The sequence below is a fragment of the Podarcis erhardii genome, assembly GCF_964252035.2.
Source record: "Podarcis erhardii genome assembly, chromosome: 6".
Lineage (NCBI taxonomy): Eukaryota > Metazoa > Chordata > Lepidosauria > Squamata > Lacertidae > Podarcis > Podarcis erhardii.
In genome coordinates, this window is record NC_138510.1 from 93222474 (window position 1) to 93235939 (window position 13466).

Genomic DNA, 13466 nt, shown 5'->3' on the forward strand with positions numbered 1-13466 from the left:
GCATCTTTGGCTGGGGCTTCATTGGTCCTACATGGAGGAGAAGACAAGCTCACACAGAGAGGAAGTGGCAGAGACAAGGAACTGGGCTGGTGGGCAGTGAGAACAAAAACATTGCCTTCAGCATTTACATAACGCTTCCAAAGCATTTCCAGATACACCAACTCACAAATCATTGCAAAAGCACTGCTTGCAGGACTTCTGCAAGATGAGCCAGGATCCTGTTGGGCAGGTGGTGTAAACACCTCCACAGGGGTAGTTGCAGTAGGCGGTGTACAAACCATATACCGTATTTTTTGCTCTATAAGACTCACTTTTTCCCTCCTAAAAAGTAAGGGGAAATGTGTCTGCGTCTTATGGGAGCGAATGCAGGCTGCACAGCTATCCCAGAAGCCAGAACAGCAAGAGGGATTGCTGCTTTCGCTGCGCAGCGATCCCTCTTGCTGTTCTGGCTTCTGAGATTCTGAATATTTTTTTTCTTGTTTTCCTCCTCCAAAAAGTCTTGTGGTCTGGTGCGTCTTATAGAGCGAAAAATACAGTATTTAAAGGACACCTACATACCCAGAAAAGAATCCTGAGAGCCATATTCTGTTAAGGGATCTAGGAATTGGTGTAAATAACCTCTCCCACGATTCTCGAGAGGGCTGTGATTTAAATGCAGGGTGTGTATGTATATATATATATATATATATATATATATATATATATATATATATATATAAAAGCAGCCTTAGTTTGCGGCAGGGAAAAAAGTAACAACGAATGAGCAAAATTATTATGGCATGCTTCTTGTTCTTTTTCCTATTGGGGTGGGGTAGATGTGGTTTCCCGAAGGTTGCCCTGTAAGATCTGAACGGGGAATATCATTGCTCACAGCCCCTAAACTATAAAGGTAAAGGTAAAAGTAAGGGACCCCTGACCATTAGGTCCATTCACGGATGACTCTGGGGTTGTGGCGCTCATCTTGCTTTATTGGCCGAGGGAGCCGGCGTACAGCTTCTGGGTCATGTGGCAGCATGACTAAGCCGCTTCTGGCGAACCAGAGCAGCGCAGGGAAACGCTGTTTACCTTCCCGCTGGAGCGGCACCTATTTATCCACTTTGTGCTTTCAAACTGCTAGGTTGGCAGGAGCAGGGACCAAGCAACGGGAGCTCACCCCATCGCGGGGATTCGAACCGCTGACCTTCTGATCGGCAACTCCTAGACTCTGTGGTTTAACCCACAGCGCCACCCACATCCCTCCCCTAAACTATAGTAGCTGTCAAAGAAAGTTGTGGGCTGGTTTAAAAATAGAGGAGGGAGAGCGAGAAACTTTAGGCACATCTGCACTCAGTTCACACCATTTGATTGCAAACTTAATTAAAACCAGAATAATTAACACCTCCTGATTTCAGAAATTGGAACAATCATTCCACACAGAAGCATATATAGAAAAACAGTCACACCCCCCCCTTAAGTGCTTGGGTTGTTAATGCTGAATTTTAGTCTGTTAGAGTAGAATACAACAAATCAAATTAAAAGTAACCTGAAAGTAAAAACCAGGACACCCTGAAGGTTGTTGAACTTTTTCTAGAAAGACACCAAAAATTGTTGAGCTTTCTTTCGATTGACTTGCCTAAGATCCAGGACAAAGCGCCACATTTATGAAATTTCCCTCGGACATCATTTCTGCCTTTGAAATCCCGGTTATGTCCAGGAAAATCCAGATATATGGTAGTCCTAACGTACTGCGAATGTGCAAAACGTCCCAGAAACAAAACTGGAAGGAGACCCCACCCACTTCTGAATCCCCTTCCATTACCTGTCCTCAATCACCATTTTCAAGATCTCCAGGGTCCTTAAAATATATGGCTTCATGGTATGTTGCTGGTGAATTGTGGGTGCTGCAAGCAACCAGTCACCTGACCAGGATCCAGATTCTAGACCATCCTTTAAGGTCAGACCTGACTGAACTCTAGAATTCAGATTCGAGGGAAAGCTGCTAATTTCAGTTTGCCAGCTCCAGCTGCTCAGAAGCTTGCCAGGGTGAGGCTCAAAGACTGCGGAGGCTCTTAGTACATTGGCTTCAGAAACCATTCTGGTTCCTTCAGCCCTTATTAGATAGTCTTAACAACTGACTACATTCTTAGTGAACTTTCCTCACTGACTGCCAGAGACTGGGGTTGATGCATGTGGAATTTCTGGCCTCGTGTACCAAAATAACTTTCCCGGCCTTCGGGTAATTGGGCAAGGTAAAGGTAAAGGACCCCTGGATGGTTAAGTCCAGTCAAAGGTGACTATAGGGTTGTGGCACTCATCTCTCTTTCAGGCCGAGGGAGCCGGCGTTTGTCCACCGACAGCTTTCCGGGTCATGTGGCCAGCAGGACTAAACCACTTCCGGCACAATGGGACACCGTGATGGAAGCCAGAGTGCACAGAAACGCCGTTTACTTTCCCGCCACAGTGGAACCTATTTATCTACTTGCACTGGTGTGCTTTCAAGCTGCTAGGTTGGCAGAAGCTGGGACAGAGCAATGGGAGCTCACCTCGTCTCGGGGATTCGAACCGCCGACCTTCTGATTGGCAAACCCAAGAGGCACAGTGGTTTAGGCCACAGCGCCACCCGTGTCCCATGCACGGTAACTGGGCACCTTGGCTTGATGGACGGGGGCATTTGTTGGCCCTGCTCAGGCAGCAACATGTCTTAGGGGCCAGCAATGGGTTTGCAGCATACATAATCGACAGGCGCAACAGCCGAGAAGGGAAAGAGGAGATGGGGGTGGCTGCGTATTTGAGTCTGTGTTCAGCAGCTTTGTTTGACGGCGCTGCTGCTTGTTGAGAAGAACAAATACAGTGGTGCCCCGCAAGATGAACGCCTCACAAGACGAAAAACCCGCTAGACGAAAGGGTTTTCCATTTTGGAGGCGCTTTGCAAAACGAATTTCCCTATGGGCTTGCTTTGCAAGACGAAAATGTCTTGCGAGTTCCTGTGGGGTTTTCCCCCTTTCCCCCCCTTTTCCTAAGCCCTAAGCCGCTTATCAGCTGATCCGCTGATAAGCCGCTTATCAGCTGATCCGCTAAAAGCCACTAAACCGCTAATAGCGCTAATCCGCTAAGCTGTCAATGGGCTTGCTTCGCAAGACGAAAAAACCGCTATATGAAGAGCCTCACGGAACGGATTAATTTCGTCTTGCGAGGCACCACTGTACACAGATCCATCTATCACACTTTCCATCCCTGCATCTCTGGGCAGCGAAAAAGTATTGCTTGCAACGTGTAGCATGGCCAGACCAATAATTAGGAATCTGAGAGGGCACTGTTTTCATGGCCAACTAAAAATGTGTTTGTGTAACTTTGCTTAGAAAGAGGTGCCAAAAGGGGGGGGGAGGTGTCAAACCGCACAGAGCAGCATTATATTCTCTGAAAGTAATTCAACTAGCACACAAAGAAAGAAGCCGAGAATTCAAAAGAGAAAAGACTCATACACAAAAGACAGATTTATAATAATATAAGCCTGCCAGCTTTAAGAAAAAATTCCGCATGTGCTTCTGCATTGTAGAGAGAGAGAGATGTTTTTGTTGTACTTTATTTGTTATGGGACAATAAAAATATCTGATTTTTTAATATATATATAAAAATTGCAGATGAATTATCATGTTCTCTTCAGTCCTAGCGCTTTCCCCCTGCCTCTTGTTTTCTATGCCAGGTGGTTTGGCTCTGGCTTTCAGCCAACTTGACAGCTACTTCACGCCAAAACAGCAGTTTGCACACTCTATGGCCAAGCTAATACTGCTGTAATTCCTACATCATCTGAACGTGTAAAAATTCTCATTGCCCACCACCCAATGATGATCCAGCATGGCCCATTAATGACTTCTGGGTTTGTTTGTTTTTACAAACGTTATTTTAAACATCTTTTTCAATTCATTATATATCACTCCCCACGTGAGTGTTCTTGGTTTCCTCTTGCGCCCTTACCTTTTCAGCTCCTCGCCAACCACCGACTCCTTTTCGATCAAGCCCTCCTTTTCGTCCTCATTCTTCTTCTGCTCCTGGTTCTGCTCTCCCTCTGCGGGGCTGACCGCTTCAGGGCCGGCCTCTTGGCTGGCTGACCTGTTCTCCTTGGCTTCCGTCCTCACCCTGCGATGTCGGCTACGCCTCTGGCTTTGCCTGAGCCGGGCCCTGTCCTCAAAGGTCACACTCGCTCCGCCTTCCTGCTCATTCAGATCACAGTTCCCGTGGAAGGATTTGTGGTGCCATGCGCTCTTCTGGTCTTCCTTGCTGCCTGGGCAGGGATTGGAACCTGGGATTTGCAGGGCCGTCCCTTCTTCGTTTGCCCGCTCTGACCTTTCCGTCTGCTCCTCCTCGTTCTTTTCGAGGCCGCTGTTCTCCAGCAGCCTTCTCCTCCGAAAAGCGTTGGCATGAGGGTTGAGAAGAGAAGGGTCGTCCTTGTTGATGCCCTCCTGGCTGGACATCTGCATGTGGCGGCGCAGCTGGCTGGTCCGCTGTTCCCACACAGACATATGATGCCTCCTTCTCCTCTCCCTCCTGGGAAAGGAAAACAAAGGGGTTCAGTCCACCTGCGCCCTGCCAGAAACACAAGAATACAAACCAGTACATACAGCATGCACCTGCCACTATTCAAACATCACATACGGAAACTTGATTCTCTGCTCCCCTGCATTTCACAAATAGACAGCCCAGCCAATGGAATTTCTCAGCCCTTCGAAAATCACACCATCTGCAGGATCTGGAGAGAATCAGGCCCACTTGTATGAGATCCACAGATAACTACAAACCACCCCACCCCACATGTCCCAAGCGACAGGGGAATGCACATAAAGAAGCAGGACACAATCACCAAAACAAAGAAGCTTCTTTTTTTAACAATCCCTGTGATGGGGTGAGCTCCCGTCGCTCAGTTCCTGCTCCTGCCAACCTAGCAGTTCGAAAGCACGTCAAACTGCAAGTAGATAAATAGGTACCACTCTGGCGGGAAGGTAAACGGCGTTTCCGTTTGCTACTCTGGTTCACCAGAAGCAGCTTAGTCATGCTGGCCACATGACCCGGAAAAACTGTCTGCGGACAAACGCCGGCTCCCTCAGTCTGTAAAGTGAGATGAGTGCCACAACCCCAGAGTCGTCCGCGACTGGACTTAACGGTCAGGGATCCCTTTACCTGCCCCCGCCCCCATCATATAGCCTAAGTACATGGCATCAGTCTGCTTGTACATTAATTTTAAATAAATCTGCAGTTCAGTTGAGCAAGGAAACATGTGCAAACAGCCATGTTCGTTTGTGTGCTGTTGCGTGAAAGAACAGGGGCCAGACAGAGCTGGCCCATCTAGAAGGCAAATGGGACATTTCCATTACGGCTCTGCAGGGGGTGAGGATCAGCCAGCAGGGGAAGGAAGGGCAGTGGGACCCATGCTCTGGGTGCAGGCAGGGACAGCGAAAGGGTAGGCATGCAGTGCCAAGCCTCAGTTAAACCACTATGTCTAGATCAGGCTTCTTCAACCTCGGCCCTCCAGATGTTTTGAGACTACAATTCCCAGCATCCCTGACCACTGGTCCTGCTAGCTAGGGATCATGGGAGTTGTAGGCCAAAAACATCTGGAGGGCCGAGGTTGAGGAAGCCTGGTCTAACTGCTCAGCACCAGGACTTGGGAGCAAAGTCCACCCCAGACCAGTTAGAGACCCAAAGTCTTATCTTGAGAGCTGAGCAGTGCCTCTCATCTCTTGTTACCACCCCCACCCACTAAGGCTGCCATTCAAACTGATTCTCCATGGCACAAAGGGCAACTTACTTGTGAGTAAATGCACAGAGAATCAAACTGCCCGATATTCCCAGATTCTGGCTTTGAGTTTCTGGGGGGGCTTGAGCGTTTTTAGTGAAGGTGTGCCATCACTCACAAAGCTAAACTCTCTGCATAGAAATGTGGAGTTGGAAAGGAGAATGAGAACCACCTAGCCCTTGGAAGGCAAGGAACTTTTGCCCAACTTGGGGCTTGAACCCTTGACCCTGAAATTGAGAGCTTCGTTCTGTACTGACTGACCTATCCGTCATTTCTGGCATGTAATGTTCATCTAGTCTCACGGCCGTTTCTCTTGATAGGATATTCCTAAGGGACTTAAAGCTCCGGTGAGATTTCTGTCACGAGAACGCCTGAAACTACCGAAAACTATCGAATCAGCTGCACTGAACAACTTCAGGCCGCAGATGGGGGAAACTCTTAATTTCCGACTGGTCCTCCCAAATAAAAAAGAAAAAGTAAACACAGTTTCCAGTACATGCCAGTAGGTGGTTCCCCCGCACAGGGTGCTGAGCCAAGGGGACACAAAAATGAGAAGATCCATCATTAAGAAGATCTGTTTGGGGGCACCAAATTTGGCCTCGCTCAGGGCACCATACCACCAAAGATTACCAAAGTCCACCCCTGTTTATATCCAGTGCTACTGTTCTGCTCACGCAGCAGACTTCAACTTGCACAACTGAACAGCCCCCTCTCCTCTCCTCCTGTACACCTTCAAAATAGGGTCCAGAGGGTTTGTGGGCCCTCTGTTGCCTGTCTGTAGCATTGACTATTCTGAGGGTGTTTTGTTGGGTTTATAAAATATTGTAAAAACTGCACACAGGAACACTGTGAACAGACAGACGTACCAACGCAGGCATACACACACACACAAAACACACACACATACTGCTTGACACATGTCACCAAGCACCCACACCCACAGAGTACAACTTAATTTTGCCTACACAAATATACATAGAGAAATGTGTGTGTGTGTGTGTTTGTGTAGAAATGTACACATATACGCACACCCTGATAGTGATGTTAAGATGCTTAATAGGTACACATCGCACCACCACCCAGAGGCACACAATGCGAACGAACACACACACACTTGTACAAATATAACACGCACAAATTATAGGCCCACACTAATTCACAGGGGGTTGGTTCGCACACGTACCTACATACATATTCACACGACACAAACACAAGGTAACACACACACACACACAGACCTCACAAAGCAAGTCTTTCACGTACACACACAAAACCTCTCTCAACAAGCAGTCACATGCACACATACAGGTTGCTGGTGCGCGGTTCCCACATCGACATGTGGTGTCTCCTCCTCCTGTCTCTTCTGGGGAAGAAAAACGCATGGGTTCAGTCTATGACATTGTCACGCAGTCTCCGCACTCCCAGGGCGTACGACTCCACAGATGCTCAAACAGAGAGCCAGGGGTGCTCTAACACTTGTGCACAGGTGTCATTCATAATCCACGCCTCACTCAAGTACAGGACATTAAATATGAACACAGGATAGCAGAGGGTATTCTCTTCTGCACAGCTAGGAAATGGCCAGTATACAAAATACAGTGGTGCCTCGCAAGACGAAATTAATCCGTTCCGCGAGTCTCTTCGTCTTGCGGTTTTTTCGTCTTGCGGAGCACGGCTTAGCGGCTATTAGCAGCTTAGCGGCTATTAACGGCTTAGCGGCTTAGCGGCTATTAGCGGCTTAGCGGCTTTAAGAAAAAGGAAACAAACTCGCAAGAACTCACAAGACGTTTCGTCTTGCGAAGCAAGCCCATAGGGAAATTCGTCTTGCGAAGCACCTCAAAAGACGGAAAACCCTTTCGTCTAGCGAGTTTTTCGTCTTGCGAGGCATTCATCTTGCGGGGCACCACTGTATCAGCTACTTGAAAACAATTGCTCTACACTTGCTTATATGCACAGAGAGCTGTGTGTGCCGAGGGTCAAAGCTCAGAGGGAGGGTGTATGCTTCTGCCCACCTGAAACCTGAGGTGATCCCCAGCATTTCAAGATAAGGACGGCCAGTAGCAATGCTGGTAAAGAGATCTGGGCGGTGAGAAAACAAAAGGTGTTTATTGCTAGCAAGAATGGCTCAGTGGGATCACTCTCCAAAAGCTGAGCAAGTCCAAAAGGGTGGGGCCTGCTTAATATACATAGCTGTTATCTGTTAAAGCAGTACATATGCATAAATTTCCTCCATCTAAAGTGACAACACAATACGAATTATACCATGTATGGTCTTTCCTTCATTACTTATTCATTTCCGCAGGGCTTGTAAGACAGAGTTGTTCCACCTGGCCTTTGGCTTGGAGTCAATTTGATTCCCTCCCCCTCTTTCTTTTTTCCTTTCTCCTCCTGTGATGAGGCTGCATTTTAATGTTTTAATGTTTCAATGTTTTAATGTTGTATTTTAATCTTGTTTTTAAGTTGTAATATAATTATAATTATAATTATCATTATCATCATCATCATCATTATTAATTTATACCCCGCCCATCTGGCTGGGCTTCTCCAGCCACTCTGGGTGGCTTCCAAAAAATATTAAAATAATGTGATACATCAAACATTAAAAGCTTCCCTAAAGAGGGCTGCCTTCAGATGTCTTCTAAAAGTCTGGTAGTTGTTGTTCTCTTTGACATCTGGTGGGAGGGCGTTCCACAGGGAGGGTGCCACTACCGAGAAGGCCCTCTGCCTGGTTCCCTGTAACTTGGCTTCTCGCAGCGAGGGAACCGCCAGAAGGCCCTCGGTGCTGGACCTCAGTGTCTGGGTAAAACGATGGGGGTGGAGACGCTCCTTCAGGTATACTGGACCGAGGCCATTTGGGGCTTTAAAGGTCAGCATCAACACTTTGAATTGTGCTCGGAAACATACTGGGGGCCAATGAAGATATTTCAGGACCAGTGTTATATGGTCTCGGCAGCTGCTCCCAGTCACCAGTCTAGCTGCTGCATTCTAGATTAATTGCAGTTTACGAGTCACCTTCAAAGGTAGCCCCACGTAGAGTGCATTGCAGTAGTCCAAGTCCATGTTTTAGATGAGCAGTGTGCTCTAGAGCACGTTCCAGAATACTCTACAGTGCACTGGAACTTTGTGATAGACGTACAGGGGTTCTCTGGCAGACAATTTGAACTGAAAAGATATGTGAAATGGAAATAGGCCCGGTTTTGAAGTTATGGGAGTAATGTGGTTGGCTACTTGGCTGCGGCTCCAACCTACCCATTCTGGAAATGTAAGAATACAGAAGACATGGAAGGAGTGCAGCCACTGGAGAATAATCAAGTCCCTACCAACACCTTTGATAGCATGAATAGTGGAGAACCATAGAATGAAGACATCAAAAGCAGAAACCACAACGTTTCTGAAAATTTGAGAATCCAGGCCTCCAGCATGCAAATAAAAATGCACAGAGGGTGAATTAGCAGGATTCACTAAAGAATAGTAACTTCTTCTGCGCCTATAGAATCAACCGTGAAGAAAGACACAAATAAGTGTAAAATCTTGTATTATATGCAAATCCATAGCCCATGGTGATCGGGGCTTTTCTGTACTAGGTGTGGCAGAAACAAGGGCATCATTTCAAGATTCAAAATGCGTGTGAGGGGGGTATTTTTTAGCAAAACGTATGGTAAGATTCCTGTGTAATGTTTGAAGGCTGATTCTTAGCCATTACATTTTTTTAAAAAAAAAAGGATAGTGGATTTTAAGACCATTTTTATGATTCCATTTTAATTCCTCATAATAACTAGAGATACACCGTTCTGAGGGGACGACGACTGACGACTGTTTTCCCCTCCCCCCCCCCACACCTATGCACGGATGATAGCATGGACATATTGCAATGTGCACACATATATTGTAACGCATCACCCACAAAACCTATTTAATCTGTGAGCACCCATGAAATTCAGCCTCTCAAATAGAGCACATCATATCCACATATAAACTGCAAACTGACCCACCTGGGAACACTCCCTTGCACCAGAGATGGAGGCTTGTGGGCACCCAAGACTATCACCATGCGCCAAATCCTTGTGGCCAGCACTCCCCATATCTAGGCCCACACACACCAAGATGCAGACATTCCGATCCTTTCATACACCAGCATCCAATCTGTCGTACTTTTCAGCATGCAAGCACCCTTACTCTAGCATAGCTGTGGAACATTTGATTGGGATGTTTGTTACTTCTGGGACTTCTGCTGCTGCAGCCAAGAATGGACCAGCTTTCCTTCACTGCCATTGTTCAGAGCTTCTCATAAGACAAAGGAGCTTTTGCGTATCCCAACCCCCACCTGAAGTTTTGGCTCTCCACCCAGTTCCCAAGAGCTAGAACATGGGTAGGCAAACTAAGGCCCAGGGGGCGTATCCGGCCCAATCGCCTTCTAAATCCGGCCTGCGGACGGTTCAGGAATCAGCGTGTTTTTACATGAGTAGAATGTGTCCTTTTATTTAAAATGCATCTCTGGGTTATAGGAATTCGTTCATTATTTTTTTCAAAATATAGTCCAGCCCCCCACAAGGTCTGAGGGGACAGTGGACTGGCCCCCTGCTGAAAAAGGTTGCTGACCCCTGACCCCTGACCTAGAACTTGGTCTCCAAGTCCCTCTTTTTTACCCTTCTCTCGACATGTTTGCTTGTCAAATCTACTAGATCATATAGGATTCCTTTAAATGGGATCACACCTTTCCCGAGGGTACATTGAATTGTTCCATCCCAATGGCTTTCCATTGGGAGCAGCCACCATGTGCAGGCTTTAGCCAGAGAGCAGGCCTAAATACTTTGTCCAGAGATGAAGGAAAGTATTTGTTTCTGCACATGTTTCTGCACAAACCGCTCCAAGCTGAAATCTTCCTAGGATGTTCAGTTCACAGTTAGTTCACATAAACATGGCATTCTGACCTGTTCTTAATGCATAGTTGATCACATCTATGGAACGTGATTGATATGTCCTTTTAAGTCTTACATTATCAATCACTAAGTAATTTTTTTAGGTCTTGTTCTATTAATCACCAGTTATAATTTAATTAGGAGGTTTTCATGCCTGTCTAGTTTTGTGCTCCCTTTCTCAGCCTTTAATCTATCAGTGATTAATACCTATATGTAACCTTTGCTTTGTACTTGTGTTAACCAATCAGCAACAAGCACATATGTGGCAATGCTGTAATATTCAATAAAAGGGACTCCCCGAGACATGCTCGAGAGGATGCCTCCCAGATGACACCACTACTCGTCTGTCGTTTATTTCAACCCAACACAGAGAGACCCCGAGCCCATTCATATGTTATTGGGGTGGTAGAGTTGCCCCCACACTGCTTCTCCCTTCTGGCTCCCCCCCCCCAGCCTGTGAGAATGTCCTCATTTCACTCTTGTAAGCCAGATTGTATTGCATATCTAGCTTCAGTGGCCCTGGTGGGAAAGGGATGCTACTCTGCAAAGTGCCCACGTAATGCAGTCTACTCATGGCATGCAAATATTTTTACATCAGCTGTGAGCTGGGGAAGCCAAAAACAAGGCTCCAGCTCTGCAGCATCAAATATGTCCTGCTGCTATCCTGCTGCCTCTAATGCTTCATGCCTCTAGGGCACAGGGAAAATGCTGGAATTAAGAGTATATTTGGGAAGAAGCGTGAGGGTTGAGAAGATGTAATGAGCTAGACCTATGGTGGAGTAGATCACTCCACCATAGCTGTCAACTTTCAGATTTGAAAATAAGGGATCAACAGCCTCCAAAATAAGGGATCAGCAGCCTCACCTGTCCCGGGGACAGTCTACGGGATATCTAACAATCCAGGATAGCAGCGGGAAACGGCGCTGGAATAAGGGAATTTCCCGCAAAAAAGGGAAGGTTGACAGCTATGCACTCCAACTTTGAAGCAGTAATAAAAATGCTGCAAAGCGAATTTGAAAAATATTTAGTGGTGCTGCTTCACTGAAGTCCTTCTAGTTCAGGGGCCAGCAAACTGTCTCTCAGGGCTTGTGGGGGGCAGGACTATATTTTTTTGGGGGGGGAATGAATGAATTCCTATGCCCCACAAATAACCCAGAGATGCATTTTAAATAAAAGCACACATTCTACTTATGTAAAAACACCAGGCAGGCCCCACAAATCACCCAGAGATTCCTGATTCCTGGACCGTCCGTGGGCCGGATTGAGAAGGCGATTGGGCCGGATCCAGCCCCTGGGCCTTAGGTTGCCTACCCCTGTTCTAGGTGGAAATGATTAGGATCAATTTCCTTAATGATGGAGCAAATCTCTCCCCCCCCTTTTTTTTTAAAGATGCTGGTGTTGGAATGGAGAAAACCTTCCTAACAACTTGATGAACTAAGAACGTTTTCGTTTTCGCACTGCTTTTAACAATCTAAACTCTTCCAGCCCTATGAATCTGTGATGCTAAGTGTGCTACTTTCCTGCATCCCTCCCCCGCTAGCTTTGCACGAATGCTTGCAAGTTTGACGCTGCTGAGGTGTCTACACAGTGCTAAGAATATCCCTAAACCTTTTGGGAAAATTTTGCTCTTCTGATCAAACCTCATTGAGTTTCCACAAGGTTTCTCAAGTGCAACAGCTGAAGAGGAACCTCCAAATCAACTTCATATTTTCCTTTCTAGTGGTAACCTAAGGATGCGCAGAAGCCACATGAAAAATGCAGAAACCTCAACTAAACAATATTTTGGCTTTCCTTGAAACCTCTCAGATCTTTCACCTGAGCGGCAACCACCAAATTTGCTTTAGGCTCTACAGAGGGATTTCTCTTTCTTTTGAATGTGAATGCAATCATCATGACCATAACAAGTTTTTAGGGGGTGAGGAGAGAGTGCCCTATTGATGGATGAGCCACTCACTCTATAGCAGGCATGTTGGGAGCAGACATTGGACTGACTTCCTTGGCTTTCTGCAAGGCGTGCTTCTGATTAAAAGCCTCTTCTTCCTCCTGCTCATCCTAAATAAAAAAACAAAACAACAACAAACCTATGGTTACATGAAACATACTCAATAAACACACAAGACATAACCAGCTGTACTTTTGAATAAATAAGGTATACTATTCATTGTATTAAATTGTAGATTTCAATGGAAGTCTTATAAAGTTCAACGAAAAAAGACCCAGCGGATCAGTTCATTCATTCTATAGTCAGTTCATATTACATATGAGCCTGGACTACTGATGAAGCCTAGGATGGCGAAACAAGGCTAATATTCCGGAAATCCTTGTCTTAGACTCTGTGAAAGGATTCTGTGGAACTGTAACAACCCTTCATGTGGATTATTGGACCCTATGAACAGACAGGTGGAATAGACACTTATACATGTATGGACCTTATGCATGAACTGACTATAGAATGAACTGATCCACTGGGTCTTTTGCTTTTTCTGTTGAACTTTATAAGACTTCTGTTGAAATCTACAATTTGATGCAATGAATAGTATACCTTATTTATCCTAAATAAAATACAAAGGAGCTGGTTAAAAGGGAACATAGCAGAATTTACTATTTTCTCACATGTTATGAGCTTTGTTATAAGAGCAGCTGCCAGGCTGCAACACAGAGGTCTACATGGTCACTTTAAATTCACAGATGTAACAGGCTTCTCCCATCTATCACACCACCACTGCTCTCCAAGTGTTCTGTTAAACAGCTTAAGTACTGTTTGCTAGAGCAGGCAG

At 46.1% G+C, this 13466-nt stretch overlaps 1 protein-coding gene across 1 annotated transcript in view; it reads right to left on the reverse strand.

Annotated features, from left to right (window-relative positions):
• The window catches only part of CACNA1E (calcium voltage-gated channel subunit alpha1 E), a 477487-nt gene that overhangs the window by 108036 nt on the left and 355985 nt on the right, over positions 1 to 13466 (reverse strand). Inside the window, exons 20-23 of the mRNA XM_081866509.1 lie at positions 12644 to 12741; positions 7077 to 7133; positions 3955 to 4524; positions 3 to 27 (exon numbers count right to left, since the gene is read on the reverse strand). Coding sequence (XP_081722635.1) covers positions 3 to 27; positions 3955 to 4524; positions 7077 to 7133; positions 12644 to 12741 — 750 coding nt within the window. The remainder of the gene's footprint in view (positions 1 to 2; positions 28 to 3954; positions 4525 to 7076; positions 7134 to 12643; positions 12742 to 13466) is intronic.